At 41.2% G+C, this 15,906-nt stretch overlaps 1 protein-coding gene across 2 annotated transcripts in view; it reads left to right on the plus strand.

Annotated features, from left to right (window-relative positions):
- LOC127660842 (serine/threonine-protein phosphatase 4 regulatory subunit 3-like) overlaps window positions 1-15,550 on the plus strand; it is a 49,256-nt gene extending 33,706 nt beyond the window's left edge. For both annotated transcript variants that reach the window (XM_052151277.1, XM_052151278.1), the window contains 5 exons: window positions 6,934-7,103; window positions 7,179-7,318; window positions 10,292-10,425; window positions 13,531-13,694; window positions 14,688-15,550. In XM_052151277.1, coding sequence (XP_052007237.1) covers window positions 6,934-7,103; window positions 7,179-7,318; window positions 10,292-10,425; window positions 13,531-13,694; window positions 14,688-14,789 — 710 coding nt within the window. In that variant the 3' untranslated portion in view covers window positions 14,790-15,550. The remainder of the gene's footprint in view (window positions 1-6,933; window positions 7,104-7,178; window positions 7,319-10,291; window positions 10,426-13,530; window positions 13,695-14,687) is intronic.
- Window positions 15,551-15,906: the final 356 nt, after the last annotated feature.

The following is a 15,906-nucleotide window of genomic DNA, read 5'->3' on the forward strand; positions in this document are numbered from 1 at the left end:
CCACGCTCAAAGTCTATGTGGCTGCCACCGCGGCATCGCACAATCCTGATAAAGGACATTCATTAGGGAAAAACGATCTAATCATTCGTTTCCTAAGAGGCGCTAGGAGGATGAACCCTCCTCGCCCCCCCTCGGTGCCGATCTGGGACCTGGCCACGGTCCTGGACGCACTCAAGAGTGCCCCGCTAGAACCTCTCCTAACCGTGCACCTTAAACAGCAACACTGCACTCTTGCTGGCGCCGCTTCAGTCAAGAGAGTGGCCGACCTGCATGTGCTGTCATCAAGCTGCTTGCCTGGAATTTGGACCTAACGACTGCAGAGTTGTCCTTAGGCCAAAGCACGGGTATATTCCTAAAGTGCTCTCCACACCCTTCAGAGCACAGGTGATATCTCTGGCAGCTTATCGCCCCCAGCAGACTAAAGCTGACGCTTAATTTACTCTGCCCCGCCAGGGCGCTCAGAGTATATTTGGAACGCTCTGCCCTGTTCAGACAGACGGAACAATTATTCGTGATGTTTGGCGGCCGCACTAAAGGTCTCAAGCAGTCTCAAAGCAAAGAATATTGCGCTAGATAGTGGATGCTATAGCTTAGCTTATGAAGCCAAGGGCCTTCAATGCCCCTTAGGCATCAGAGCTCACTCTACGAGGAGCATGGCCTCCTCGTGGGCTTGGTCGAGTGGGATACCCATTTAAGATATTTGTGCGGCGATGGCTGGGCCTCGCTTCTACATTTATCAGGTTTTATAACCTACAGGTCCCCTCATTGCATTCCAACATTCTATCAGCCTGACTGTAGAATGGACTGGAGTATGTATATGCTGAGCATTATCTCCTCCCTTATAAGGTCCGTCTCTGACTGACTTAAAGGATTTTTTATGCATATCAGCACATTGAAAACTCAGTACATAAGATATGTGCTTGTGTTTGTACTATGAGCACCCCACCATGGACCACCTTGGAAGGGCGCTCTATACTATCCCATTATGTAGCTCGCCGTTGGCCGCTCGTGGAATAATCACTTTGCTTTAAGGCTCAGGCATCTGCCTCTGGCTTTATAGAGCTGAAGTCAGCACGCACGGCGCTTTACATGGTGTTCCCATAGCGTAAGCTACTTACGCAATAGGAGAGACCTCTCGATAGGGAACGACTCGGTTACTAACGTAACCTCGGTTCCCTGAGAGGAGGGAACGAGTATTGCGTAAGCTGCCGTGCTTGTGCTTGGTCAGTTCGCTTCAGTCGATTGAACCTAAAGGAACTCGTATGACGGGTGCCCATTATATAGCCTGGCTATGCTAATTTCGAGGGCTCTGAGCGCTGAACGCCAGGCGCGCACCCATTGGTCACGCTGCTCAGAGTCGCCTGGCCATTGGTTCGAAAGCAGTTGCCGCAGCACAGCCAATGACCGAGCTGCCTCGGCTCATTACTGTCTGCTGTGCAGCTGCAATGCGATTTACATAAAGACTTCAATATTTCTCGAGAAACTGAGTTTTCCCATAGCGTAAGCTACTTACGCAATGCTCGTTCCCTCCTTTCAGGGAACCGAGGTTACGTTAGTAACCGAGTCGTTTTCCCGACTGAGAACACGTTTCAGGACACACACAACGGGGATGACATCAGCTACAGATGCGGAGGAGGCACTCACCGCCCTTGTCATCTCCTCAAAAGGGGCCAGAACCGTGGAAGCCTTCTCCAACAGCCCCCACTGGTTTGCTGTCAGTGTGGCTGGCAGGTCGTATTCAGCTGTATATGCAGATAGTGTCCGTTTTTGCGCAATGAGGCTTTCAATCATGTACTGGGTGCTGTTCCATCTAGTTCGGACGTCCTGCTGCAGACGCTTAGGCTGCATATTTAGCTCCACTTGGATGTCTTCTAACCGTGCATAGGCAAGCGGTGAGTGTTTAAAGTGGCCTACAGTTTTTCTCGCATTGGCCAATGCGTCACTTACACTGCGCTGCAACAACAGTCCCTCATGTACAATTAGCTGCAGTGTGTGCGCGAAGCATCCTAAACTCGCCACGCCAAGTTGATCCATGGCCTTCATGTTTTTTGCATTGTCCCTTAAAATTACATTGGACTTTGTTTTTATTAATCTTACATTCACGCAACATCTCCTCAATTGCTGCCATAATAAAATCCCGTGTGTGAGCCACGAAACTCTCGCGCATGCAACACAGCTTTTTTCAAACTAAAATCAGAGTCTATCCATTGCGCGGTCAGACTCAACAAGGACATTGGACTCGCGTCTGAGCTCCAGATGTCTGTTGTGAGACTAATCGCACTTACATTCTCCAAAAGTTTGGAGAGGACATCGCAAACTTCGTTGTACATCTGAGGGATTACCTTTTCCGTTATATAATGCCGACTGGGCAAAGTGTAGCGAGGCTCGAGATGTTCAATTAAGCATCGAAACCCCACATTTTCTACCACTGAAAGGGGTTGGTTGTCCAGGACAATAAACTGAACTAGTTTCTCCGTTATCAATTTTGCCTTTGTATTGATTCCAGCAATGTCTGCTGTCGGGGCGTTTTGTTCTTCTTTGCAGCCGTTGCTTGCAGAAATTCCTGATATTGTTCCGTGTGGTGTTTTTCCAAATGCTTAATTAAGTTAGTGGCAGACATGGGGACTTGGTGACTTGGACTCGAGTCGACTCGAGTCGCTATTTTTATGACTTGTGACTTGACGACAAAAAATAAATATTGAGACTTGACTCGGACTTGGAAGTTAAAGACTCGGGACTTGACTTGAGACACGAAGACTTGAATGACTTGAGTGTTAATCACATCATGTTTTCAGTTTGAATATAAAATATGTACATTATTTTAAAAAATAAAGTTGATCCAGCTGGAGCGCTGGCTGAGAATAGTTTTGTCATGACTGGATCACGACACTATAGGCTATCATCAGCCATGCCCTCTCGTACCTTACGCACACCACGCCCACTTAGATCAGATAACACATCAACATGTCAGCCGGAGGGGTAACGCTACCGAGGGTCATCGCTTCGGCTTCAAAAATTATTATCAAGATGGCAAAAGATCTAACAGCTTTGCAAGACATGCAACGTTAAGATCGCGGACAGCCAGACGACAACCTCCAATTTCAGTCCGCCATTTGAAGAGCCATTCTGCCCAGTAAGTGCTTGTCAATTTGTTAATTTTATCTGGTTAGTTGGTAGTTAGCTAATGTAATAATAGCAGGGTTCCCACGGGTCCTTGAAAGTTTGTGAATCTGAAAAATACAATTCAAGGCCCTGGAAAGTTCTTGAAAATAAACATACATAGATACAGGTCCTTGAAAGTGCTTGAATTTATTTTGTGCAAGAAGTTTTCTGGAAAAAAAAAATCTGTCCATTAATTTTTTATTTCGCCAACACTTCGTGGCTTATGCTGCATACTAGCCTGCTTGATTTACGTTAGTTACGCGCATTTACGTTAAGTGTTTCCCGCACGAGGTACTTTGTTTTGTACGTTGCCATGACGTTCACGCGCACTGGTACCTCAAGGTGCAATACCTTGTAAAAGAGGTAATGACTAATGGATATACTCTGTGTGTGTGAGTGAGTGAGTGAGTGTGGGAGAGAGAGTGTGTGTGAGAGTGAGTGTGGGAGTGTGGGAGGGAGTGTGGGAGGGAGTGTGGGAGAGGGAGTGTGGGAGAGGGAGTGTGGGAGAGAGAGTGTGGGAGTGTGGGAGAGAGAGTGTGGGAGTGTGGGAGAGAGAGTGTGTGTGGGAGAGAGAGTGTGTGTGGGAGAGAGTGTGTGTGTGAGAGAGTGTGTGTGTGAGAGAGAGTGTGTGTGAGAGAGAGAGGAGAAATGTAACAAAGTTTAATGTATGTAACTGTGTTTGAGAGAGAGAGAGAGAGAGGGAGGTGTTCAGAGAGGAGTCTGTTGGATGTTAAGCTGTTATTTGTTTTATGGACTCAATGTTGAAAATTTAAAACATTTCAAACACTGTTTGGCAGAAGTGAAAAATAAATAATTTTATGAAGTTACAATTTTGTTTGATTCCATGATGTATTTTACTGAACATGAGTATTGTAATTTACTGACAGTTACTTATATCTTGACTTTTCACTTTATTATGATCAGATTCTGCAGGTAAAATTACAATAATAAGGTGACTTGACTTGGACTTGACTTGACAGCCTGTGACTTGACTTGCCCAAGAAAAAAATACTTGGGACTTACTTGAGACTTGAAGGTTAAGACTTGAGACTTACTTGAGACTTGCACATGTGTGACTTGGTCCCATCTCTGGTTAGTGGTGTTAAACCGAACAACAGCACTGCCACCCCTCGAAACATTTGCAGTGCAAATTTTGCATTCGACCGTTGGACTTTTTTCCTCTTTAAGGTTGAAATAATTCCACACCGCTGACATGGCTATTCTGTAAGATACCGTAGCTAACTCTCATACTCATGCGACTATAATTGGCTACTACTGTCATCACGTGACAAGCTGCGCCGCTTAACTGGATATCGGCTCATATTTTTTTCTCCCCTCCGATCTCCGATCTTGCATTCTGGGCCAGTATCGGCACGATACCGATGCCGTAGATCGGATCGGGACATCCCTAATTTTAATCGACATTAATAATCACAGTTACAAGATCAAGAGCAATAATCATATTGATATAATGGTACAGCCCTATTACCTAGTTTATGTGTGTGGAAGAAAGTGTCGTCTCATGCAGGGAACACTCCAAACCTGAAGTACCATCTCCATGAGCATCGTCCCATGGAATTTGTGGAGATTAATGTAAGTGAAAATACAGTATGAATATAGGCTAATAAATGATCGACCCCCTTACATAAGAGACACAACCAGATTCATTAAACTTTTACAACATTTGCAATGACTCATTAGGTTTATAGGTAGACTCTCTGTCTCACTTGCCACAAATGGATTTAAGCGCTTATATGCAACGTTATGCAGGCCAACTGTGTGTTCATACATTTACTTTCTCTTATACATAAAATTCACATCATAGACAGTCAACCCGCACATCTTATCACGTGGCTTGTTGAGCGCGTTACCGCAAAAAACATAACACGTGTGGAGGCTTCACGCCATCCACCGTGGCATCCACGTACAACTCGCCATGCGCCCCACCGAGAGCAAACAACATTATAGCAACCACAAGGAGGTTACCCCATGTAACTCTACCCTCCCTAGCAACTGGGCCAATTTGGTTGCTTAGGAGACCTTGCTGGAGTCACTTAGCAAGCTCTGGGGTTTGAACTCGCGATTCCAGGGTGGTAGTCAGCATCTTTACTCGCTGAGCTTCCCAGGCCCCCCCAAATATTGCTTTGTTAAAAAAAATATTTTATCACTTAATGTCATACAAAGTCCAATAAACATAAAAAAGCTAAATCCATATTCAGTGTGACCACCTTTGCCTTTGATTTGATTTTTTTAGATGAAGTTTTGGACAAAATGTTTTCATTTGAAATACAGTGCAATCAGAAAATATTTAGACCCCTTCATTTTTTTTTCTCACATCAATCCACTCAATGACACAGCAAAAAATTTTTTTTTTATAACTTTGCAAATGTATTAAAAAGAAAAAAACTGCAATATTACTTGACTTAAGTATTCAGACCCTTTGCTATGATGCTTGAAATTTAGTTCGGGTGCATCCCATTTCTCTGTATCATCTTTGAGATGTTTCTTCACTTTGATTGGAGTTCACCTTTGGCAAATTCAATTGATTGGACATGATTTGGAAAGGCACACACCTGTCTATATAAGGTTTCACAGCTGAAAATGCATATCAGGACAAAAACCAAGCCATGAGGTCAAAGTAACTGCCTGCACAGCTCAGAGACAGGATTGTGTCGATGCACAGATCACCTGGCCAAACTGAGCAATCAAGGGAGAAGGGCCTTGGTAAGGGAGGTGACCAAGAACCTGATGGTCACTCTGTTTGAGCACCAGAGATGTGGAGATAGGAGAAACTTGCAGAAGGACAACCATCACTGCAACACTCCACCAATCTGGGCTTTATGGCAGAGTGGCCAGATGGAAGCATCTCCTCAGTGCAAGACACATAAAGCACCTAAAGGTCTCTCAGACTGTGAAAAACAAGATTCGCTGGTCTGATGAAATGAAGATTGAACTGTTAGGCCTCAATTCCAAGTGTCATGTCTGGAGGAAACCAGGCACTGCTCATCACCTGCATTTATATAACATTTATATTTCCTACTGACCACTAAAGCTGAAGATATAAATAACCATCTTAAGACAAATGCTTTTGTGAAGCATCTTATGTGCCTAAGACTTTTGCACAGTAATATCTTCATATCCATGTACAAATGCACATCTTAATTGTTGCAGGGCAGTAGTCATTGTAAATTGTTCATTGTTTGTCAATATTAATAACATTGCAATGCACCTTAATATAATATTAATAACGTGCTCTGACCCCAGCTTAGTTGGGATATGTGAAAACAACTGCATTTCATTGGCCCTGTACCTGTACTCCGCACAATGACAATAATGTTGAATCTTATCTTATATTGTAAATAAGAAAATAAAAATGTAATTACGCTTTTCAATTTACTTTCAATCTTTATTGTCCTCTAGAGGCAATTCAGTAGTTTAACAGCAGCCAATAACACAACAACTAGCATTGAACAATACAAACATTATTTAACAAGCTTTTTATAAAAGTGATAACTGCTGGAATAAAATTGTTGACTACCGTGCAGATTTCTTGCAGTTACGCCCCTAATACAAAAAAGACTGCAAATATGACTGGTACTGTACACGATGCATTCGAGCAGGGCTTCTTGTAAACTCAAAATGCTGTATATTTTTCTGGAATTTCTGTGTGAAAGAGACTTACCGCAGTCCTTCTAGTTTTAACTTGTTGGTTGTGTTCTTGTGCACAGCCGCTTGATGTTAATGGTGAGGTGTGGTCATGTGATCATTCAGGTGCCCTGCGCTTCATGAGAAGAATCATCGGTCTGAAGGATGAGTATTATAACCGCTACATCATGAAAGGAAACCTGTTTGAGCCGGTCATCAACGCCCTGCTGGACAATGGCACCAGATACAATCTGCTGAACTCAGCCATCATCGAGCTCTTTGAGTTCATTAAAGTGGTAAGAGCGTATGCTTCATAATCCTTCAACTCTCATGATGATCAGCTTGTCTGATGATTGTCATTTAATTATCAGGAGGACATCAAGTCTCTTATCGCTCACATCGTCGACAACTTCTACAAAGCACTGGAATCCATCGAGTATGTTCAGACGTTCAAGGGTTTGAAGGGCAGATACGAGCAGGAGAAAGACAGACAGAGCCGAGGACTCAACAGGTACCTAAAATGCATCTGATGTCATTCCAGGGTGTCCGCGGGGTTTTAAAAAGTATTAAAAAGTGATAAATCAAAAGTGTCAAATTTAAGGCCATTAAAAGTGTTAAATGTGGTCTCAGAGGTATTATTTTTTCCAAATTAGGTATCATTTTTTTCAGACTATCAGGTGTCCTAATTCTGATTGAAATTATATCTACGTTCGCGTTATTTCGTTTAAATATGGGCTTTAGCATATCTCCGCACATAATCAAAGATCTTTCGTCTCCGTCTCAACTTATGTTTGACGCTGACGTCATATTCAGTGGTCGTTCGGCATCATCTCAGAACACTGCGCGCTCAACAGAAGTGGCTGGCTTACGTTTTATTTAAGACTTGCTTCAAGGCATATCTTCAACGACTGGACAACCATCGTCGTCTTCATGGGCAAATGCAAGTTTTCTGGTAGCTGGGTGAACGACCCAGCGTTTAAGGACTGGCTCAGGCCTGTAGTAGGGAATAACAGGCAGGCTTATTGTTCGGTGTGTAAAAAAAACATCAATGTCAACTGGATGGGAGCTAACGCACTTCGGTCGCATATGCAATCCACTAAACATAAAATGCGTTCTCGGAGAGAGCAGTTAATTCTACCAATCTCAGCTGTCTGTGCGGCTGCACCTCCACCACCACCGCCGCCGCAAATTAGTGCCACTGTTGGCCTACTGGCCAACGCTACGGCTCTAGCAACGTCTGACCTCCGAGTGGCCATGGGCGCCACACCAACACTGCGCGTGGAGGCTCTGTGGTGTCTGAACACTGCAGTTAAACACCACTCATTGAACTCCAATGAAGGAATTTCTGAGCTGTTTAAAGAAATGTTTCCCGACTCTGACATCGCGAAGTCATTCACGTGTGGTAAAGACAAAACCGGTACGTCATCAGATTTGGATTAGCATCGTTCTTCAAAAAACAGCTTGTTGATGGCATCAACAAGGCTGGGCCATTCGTGTTGATGTTTGATGAGAGCCTCAATCAGGCGTCAAAGAAAAAACAGCTTGACATCCATGTTCGATACTGGGAGGATGACCGTGTCCAATCCAGATACTTTGGATCTCAGTTTTTGGGACATGGAAGGGCCGAAGATTTGTTGCATCACATAAAGGTAAGTTATTTTTTATATAGCCCTACTTACGCTCTATCCTGTGATCACTCATTTGAAGAGTTATTTATTCACAAAGATTTTGTATATTATAGGATGATGTTGGCTAATTTACTGTTGGTTACACAAAATAATAAAATTGGCCAAAGTCCTGCAGTTACTTGAATGAAACATGTAGGCCCACCTGCATTTATTGACCTGTGGGGTATAGCTCAAGGTACAAGAAAAGTATGTTTTTAGTATTTTGTTAAATTCAACAACTTATCACAGTTATGTAAGGGATAATGTATAGCAAGGCGGTTGTTATAACGAATGCTACCACCCCGACAGGATGACTAGGAGCCCGAAGAGGAGGGATCTTAATCAGCCTGAAGGGGTGGTATTCGCTATAACGACCGCCTCGCTATACATTATCCCGCTTATTACATGGCTACCTACCAAATAAATCAATAATTTGACTCAAAATATTGATTTAAAAAGGAGTTTATTGATTTAAAAACAATTGTTTTGCTTCCGCTAAAGAAAATAGTCCGTTTTGTCTCTGAACTGCGTCCATGGCAACGCGCTGTTTTTCATGGCAACGCTCTGTTATACTAAGCAGCGTCTGTTATCAAGAAATAACAGACCGCATTCTACATTGGAATTCTACCAAGCCATGTAATAAAGAAATTTAATATTTGGCTCAGGTTTTGTTGTTGGAAAAAAAACACTAAATAATTTAATTGCTGAATTACCAATTATTAATTGAAATCAAATGTGTATGCAGTAATGCTTCTCCTTAACCAACCTTTGTGAATGTTGAGATCTATTTGAGATCCTGTTGAGATTCTGCCAGAGCGTTTACGTCTTTCACATGGACAAGCCACCGTGGAGAGGGGCTTCTCCATTAACAAGGAGGTGGAAACCTGTAACCTTCTAGGTGAATCCTTGGAGGCACTGAGGTTAATCTGTGACAATGTCAGTAGCTGTGGTGGTGTCCTCAAGGTGCCTTTAACCAAGGAACTGCTGGCTTCTGTGGCCTCAGCAAGGTCCCAGTACAGGCTCTACCTGGAGCAAGAGCGTAAAAGAGGGAGAGTGATACTCAAACACAGAAAAGGAAGGCCGCAGAGGACCGAACTACAGGAGCTCAAGCAGCAACGCAGAGTCCTGGACGAAGTCTGTGCCATCCTTGAAAATGATGCCAACAAATTGGCCGAGGAGGCAGAGGGAAAGCTGGGTCAAAAATGGCCCAGCTAATCACCAAATCAAACACACTTAGAAGGAGACACAAGGAGAAAAAAGAGGAACTGGTCAAAATGGACAAAACTATTGAGGAAAAGGCCATGGAATTAAGGCACTTTCCATAGGATTTTATGCCCACAAGTTCATATTAGGGCTATAGCACAAGTGCAAACAATAGTTCACCAGTTCATGTAGTGGATGCCAGTTTGTGAATCGGCAACAGTTCATAGAAGATGCCAGTTTGTAATGCATCAACTTGCAGTGAATGCCAGCCAGTGTGCTGGAACTATCCATTCTCTCCATTGCACATTTTATGTAGTTTGTTTTATTTTTATTTACTAAGTGAAATAAATATGTGCAATATGTTGTCAACATCAGTCTCTAAATCTATTCTTTTTTGTATGTTATATATGTCAAAATCTGTGTAAATAATAGAAAGGTCGCTGATTAACACTTGCAATTCAGTGTCGTGATGGTTTTAAAAAAAATTCTGAAGGTAGTAAAAAAGGTATTAAAAAGTAGTAAATTTAACTTAAGGATTGCTGTATATACCCTGCATTCAACTTCTCAAACTGATCATGTCATGACAGGTAACAGGTAAAATGAATGTCTGACAGGTATCGCAGAGATGCGCACTCATTTGAGGATGATGAAGACATGTGGCTGAATGAAGATGAGGAAGAGGAGGAAACTGACACAGGCTTTGACAAGAGCAAGACTGATTACGGGAAGTACATGGAGAATGAGAAAGGTATTCCTACATTGAGAACTGTGAATTAACTCTTCTTTAGTATCACTAATAAAAAAAAAAATGTGTTGAATGAATGATGCTGATGGAACCCCATACTTAAACACTGTGCTGTACCGCTACTTAATACTTAATCTACAGTGCCACATTCATGAACAAATGAGTCTAATGAACCAAGTTTAATTAATGATTTGCATAAAAAGACTCAAATCATGTATTCATGGAGATTTAAAGCAGGGTAATTGGTGATTAGTTGTTCATAGAACAACATGCAGATTCAGATTTGAAACTGTTTTGTTATAGGAAATGGTAATTGGAATTTACAATTAAACATGATAAACACAATTTAAAAAGTTTCCATGACAGTGAAATCCCTGAAGTTATCATGCTTGAAAATGTTTTTAAAGTGATATACATGTCCATACGTGTCCATCTATTTCATCCGCTAGATATTGCTGTTCAAGTAGGATACCCAGTTTAGGAATTTAATCATACACAAGGTGTGTGACATTTTTTTCCAATTTCAACATCTTCAACTGACGTTTGACTCCACTGTAAGACTTTCTTGTGACACTTCATCTTTGTAGGTGGCATTAATACACCATATGCTGGATTGCTAGTCACCATTAAACATCACAATAATAAATACTTTCTTGCCTGTGTCAAAAAATTTGCTGATGTTTAATTTTTTTTTTTTTTAACTAAATGGTACATAAATAAACAGCTGTTGTGTTTATGTCGGAGTTGATGCTGTTCAGTTGATTGCTGGATTTAATTGTCAGTGCTGTCTTGTTTGGTACACAAAAATATCATATTGGCAAGAGAGCTAGGTGTTGACTACCGGCTACTTGGCCTCATTACTGGTTTAGATGACAGTAGACAAGTTTATTATCAATATCAAGGATTTTCTTGATGAATATCGATAATGTTTTATCGCCCATCTCTAGAATAGCACCAGTTTAATTGGCAGATGGTGCTTGGCCTCTTATGAGTAAACCGGAGCACTGCACCATTTCATCAGAAATGTTCTCCTCTGGGTAGGAAAGTAATTTAATTACTCATACTCTGCAAGCCGACCCATCGGTTTGTCTTTGAACTGGCACATGTGTATAACTTCTCCCTGTCGTGCTTCGGACTAGGGATGCACGGATTTGATACCTGGATCGATATCGGCTCCGATACTGTGTGTTAGTCATGTTCGTTACTTTCAAGCTCAGAAAAAGACACAAAGGAATCTTTGAAACACAATTAAAGTAGTTCATATGACTCGTGCATTTTATTCAAAGCCACTTGAAGACGTGCAATAGCTCTGTGAATCACAAAAGGCTGTGTTTAAGTAAATATCTAAAATGCACGATTTTTTTGTAAAAATATATGAAGGTAAATAATGCTGTTTATTTAAGCTACTATGTATCATTGTAAAAAAAGTGTATAAAAGTGCATGTTAATGAACACTAGATTTAAAAGTTTGTGGACAAATTTTAGGTTGGCTTGGAAAAGCCTAGTCTGAAAGTAGATGGATGGATAGATAGTGTTTTTTCTACTTGGTTGCTAGGGTAAGCTCATTTAGTTGCTAGGCAGTTACCAGGGTGATACTAACAAGGCTCCTTGCTAGCCTGAGTCAACACTGAAGTATGTGTGAAATTCTGATCCGAAGGTATCCCATTGAGCCAATTTGAATGAAAGTCAATGGGATTTGGTTGATGGGGTTCTCTAAATGGTTGCTAGGGCATGGCTAAGTAGTTTCCACGGTGATACTTAAAGGCTGCTTTGCTAGTCTGATTAAAAGAACCAATTCTAAGTCTGTATGATGTTGTAGTGCAGAGATATGGGCTTTACAATTCGGTTGCTAGTGTAAGCCCATCTTGTTGCTAGGCAGTTGCCAGGATGATACTAAAAATGCTGCATGCTGGCCTGAGTCATACGAGCCAAATATGAAGTCTCTCTGACATTCTTATCTGGAGATACCAATCTGAGCCATTTTGAATGGAAGTCAAAAGGGTTTGGTTGGTAGGGTGCTCTAAATGGTTGCTAGGGCGTGGCTAGCCAGTGACCAGAGTGATTCTTATTGATTGCTTACTAACCTGACTCAAAAGAGCTAACCTGCAAGTCTCCGTGACATTCTGTTCTGAAGATTTTCCATTTTGATTGGAAGCCTATGGGGATGGTTGCTAGAATGCCTTAAATGGTTGCTAGTGTGTGGCTACACCATTTCCAAGGTGATACTTAAAGACTGATTGGTAACCCGAGTGAAATGAGCCCACCCCCATGTCTTTACGACATTCTGATTGGGAGCTATGATCCCACAAAATTCACTTGTCTTGTCATAGTATGAAGAAAAAAAAATGTCATGGGTGAGACCCTTGCCATAGTTATGCCTATGGGGCATTTTTGTGCTGGTTTTACCCCCCAGGGGTTCATTTTACCCCCAATCTCATGTAATGTACCAAAACTGCTTGCTAGGACATATGAAATTAATCCACCCACATGTCTCTGTGAAATTCTGATTCGGAGATATGCAAAGTCTGAGATTTTTTTGGGGAAATTCTTTGCCCCTCAGGGATGTGTAACCCCATCCCTTAGAAAAGTCATAGCACAGGTGTGATCAAAAGGCCGGTCGATTTGACATAATTCGTGGGTCTATGACAAACATTGCAGGACACATTTGGTGTGGAAGAATAATTATAAGTATGTGAGATTATAATAGATTTTTATGTTCAATGCTTTAAAATATTTAATCTACCTGGTAACAATGGCTGTTTGGATAATTATGTTTTTTAAAGAGCATTTTGAACCATTTCTGAGCAAATACATAATTATCAAGATACATATTGAAAATCGTCAGTAGGCTGAAAAATTTCGAGAGAGAATTTTTGTAGCCATATCACCAAGCCCTATGTGGAACCGATACCTGATCTGGGTTTAAACATCAGTATTGGATCAGATGGTGAATTAGACATCCTTCGTATTCTCACCATCTGCTCGCATGATTACTGAATGTATCTGTACTTAAATTCATTATTGGACAATCGATGAGCTTATAAAATTATTAATGTTCAATCAGTCGATTTCATCAAGTAATCTTACACGTGTTTTATCTTGTTTCAGTGAAGGAAAGTCTAGACAAAGAGAGTCATGCCAGGCGGACGCCCACAGGCAGCTTTAAGTTCACCTTCTCTCAGTCTGCAGGAGCTGCCAATGGCTCCAAACCTCCATCAGCTTCCTCCAGCAGCTCCAAATCAGCTGCAGCACCCTCCGGCCAGACTGCCAGGGTACTTCAAGCATTGTTGTCAACCTGGTCTAATAGAATCATGTTACTGTACCCACTTTTATGCTAAATACATTTTGCTCGTTGTACATATCACAGCAGTTTCCTGTTGACACTGAACACTGGAGACACGACAGCAACAAAGATTATTCTCTTTCACATAAATCACATAGAAAACAGCAGATTGTTAGTTAAGTTCATGTATTTTTCACCCTGTTCCTCACACAGTGCTATTAGCCCTGTTTGGATGAGATTAGCCCTCTAGACATCTGTCTGTAAAGTAATTTTTTCTGCAGAAATTTTTAATGATTTCTGTAAATTCGTACAGCAAAAGCTGTCTATAGAAATTGTCTTAATGTCGAAATGTATTACTTTTGCAGCAGTTAGGTTATTAATACGTGTCATTTATGTATTGGGAGATGCATATGCTAGGCTTAGCTACTGCAGAATATATCTTTCCTAATGTTGCTTCAAGCCTTTATCCTCTAAGTGGTTTATGCTTTTATCTTCACGCTCTTGACACCACATGCTACTATTATACTATGAACTTTGGGTACAAGGTAAAAAAAAACTGCATTAACGAGCGCCGTCATACTTAAAACATTGTGAAAATACTGGGAAACCTCTCTCTAAGGATATCGCGTAATATTTACCCTGATGTCTTTTTGCGCACTGGTTTAGTATAATCTGGGGTTATTTTTTAATTAACGCTATCGATTAGGTTTAAGCTTTACAGTAGGGTGAGTTCACTTTATTTAAACCTCCATAGAACATTAACCTTAAAAACATCATCTGTTTGGGAGAACATGCACTTAGCACCACACAGTGGACATTTCTCCTCAGAACTGCTGTGATACGTGTGAAGAACCATGTGATATAATTTAGCAAAAATGTCTCCACAGTAATTTTCTTCAGATCAGGCTAATCTTTTCATTGTCATATAGAAATGTTTTATAATGAGAAGTTTGTTTCCTCTTCTAAATGTCCTGTTCAACAGACTGGACCCATCGGCATCGTGGATTACCCTGATGATGAGGATGAAGAGGAAAATGATGAAGAGGAGCAGTCACCACGGAAACGGCCTCGTCGAGGCTCTTAAAGGCATGCTTGGGCTTCTGTTTCCTGCTGTCTAATGGTACCGGCTCTACCTCCACCTCACCTGAACCACACAAGCTCACATTCCTCTCCAGTGAACCAATTACCGCAGCCGTCACGCAGCAGGGGCTGATGGGAGAGCGGCACGGGCTAGCAGGACTAGCCGCCGTACTGATGTGTGTTCAGAGACAGAGTGGCTGCTGGAAAATTGTCATAGTGGCATCAGCAGAATGGAGTGGTGTACCGTGTTTATTTCCTTTTTTAAATGATTTGTTTTTTAATAATTGAATGGGGGCTCCTGTCCATGAGACTTGTCACATCAGCGAGGCCCTTTTATAATCACATGTCTGTCATTCAGACTAGAAGTTGCAATGTTGCTTTTTAAAAGATTAAATTGCAATCAAATTATTTTGTCATGATTTGTCAGAAACGGTTTGTGTTGCTCATATGTTTCCTATCAGTACTAGTGAATGCATTGCAATGAAACATTCTGCTCACATCATGAGGATATTTATAAAGCTCTGAGCAGGAGTACTGATCTAAAATCAGCTTTTGGCTTTCCTGTATTGATGAAATGAGATTAATTCCAGAGCTAGAAGCTGATTGGACTCAACTGGCAGAACTTTAAGAACGTTTTGATTATCTTGTTTTTTCCCCTTTGTTTATGTACAATTTCCTACTAGCACCATCTCCGTTAATGAGCATTTGTATAAATGTGATATTTTTTACAGTTTTCAGATTAAATTTGGTCCTGCAATTACACACTGAGGTTAATTATGTGTGATTTATTTGAATGAGTCTTCATTGAATGGATAGAATAGAGGGACTGTCCCCGATAGAAGCTGTCTATTGTAAATTACTCTAAGTAATCCACTACTTATGACTAATTCTGGAAAATTGTAATCAGATTATTTTGTTGAAAAGTTAATGAACACTCCACAGATTTTAATTTTTTTCAAATAACAAATTAAAAATAATGTCTATATTTATTGTCGCACACAAGTTATACTCTCGGCAGCACAAGTTTCTCCCTTATAATGACAGACGTACACATAACTGTACATATAATACTTGTTTTAAATTCTACATAATATTTTGAAAATTTGTAGCCCAAATAATGA

Source organism: Xyrauchen texanus, chromosome 20, assembly GCF_025860055.1.
Source record: "Xyrauchen texanus isolate HMW12.3.18 chromosome 20, RBS_HiC_50CHRs, whole genome shotgun sequence".
NCBI classification, from domain to species: Eukaryota; Metazoa; Chordata; class Actinopteri; order Cypriniformes; family Catostomidae; genus Xyrauchen; species Xyrauchen texanus.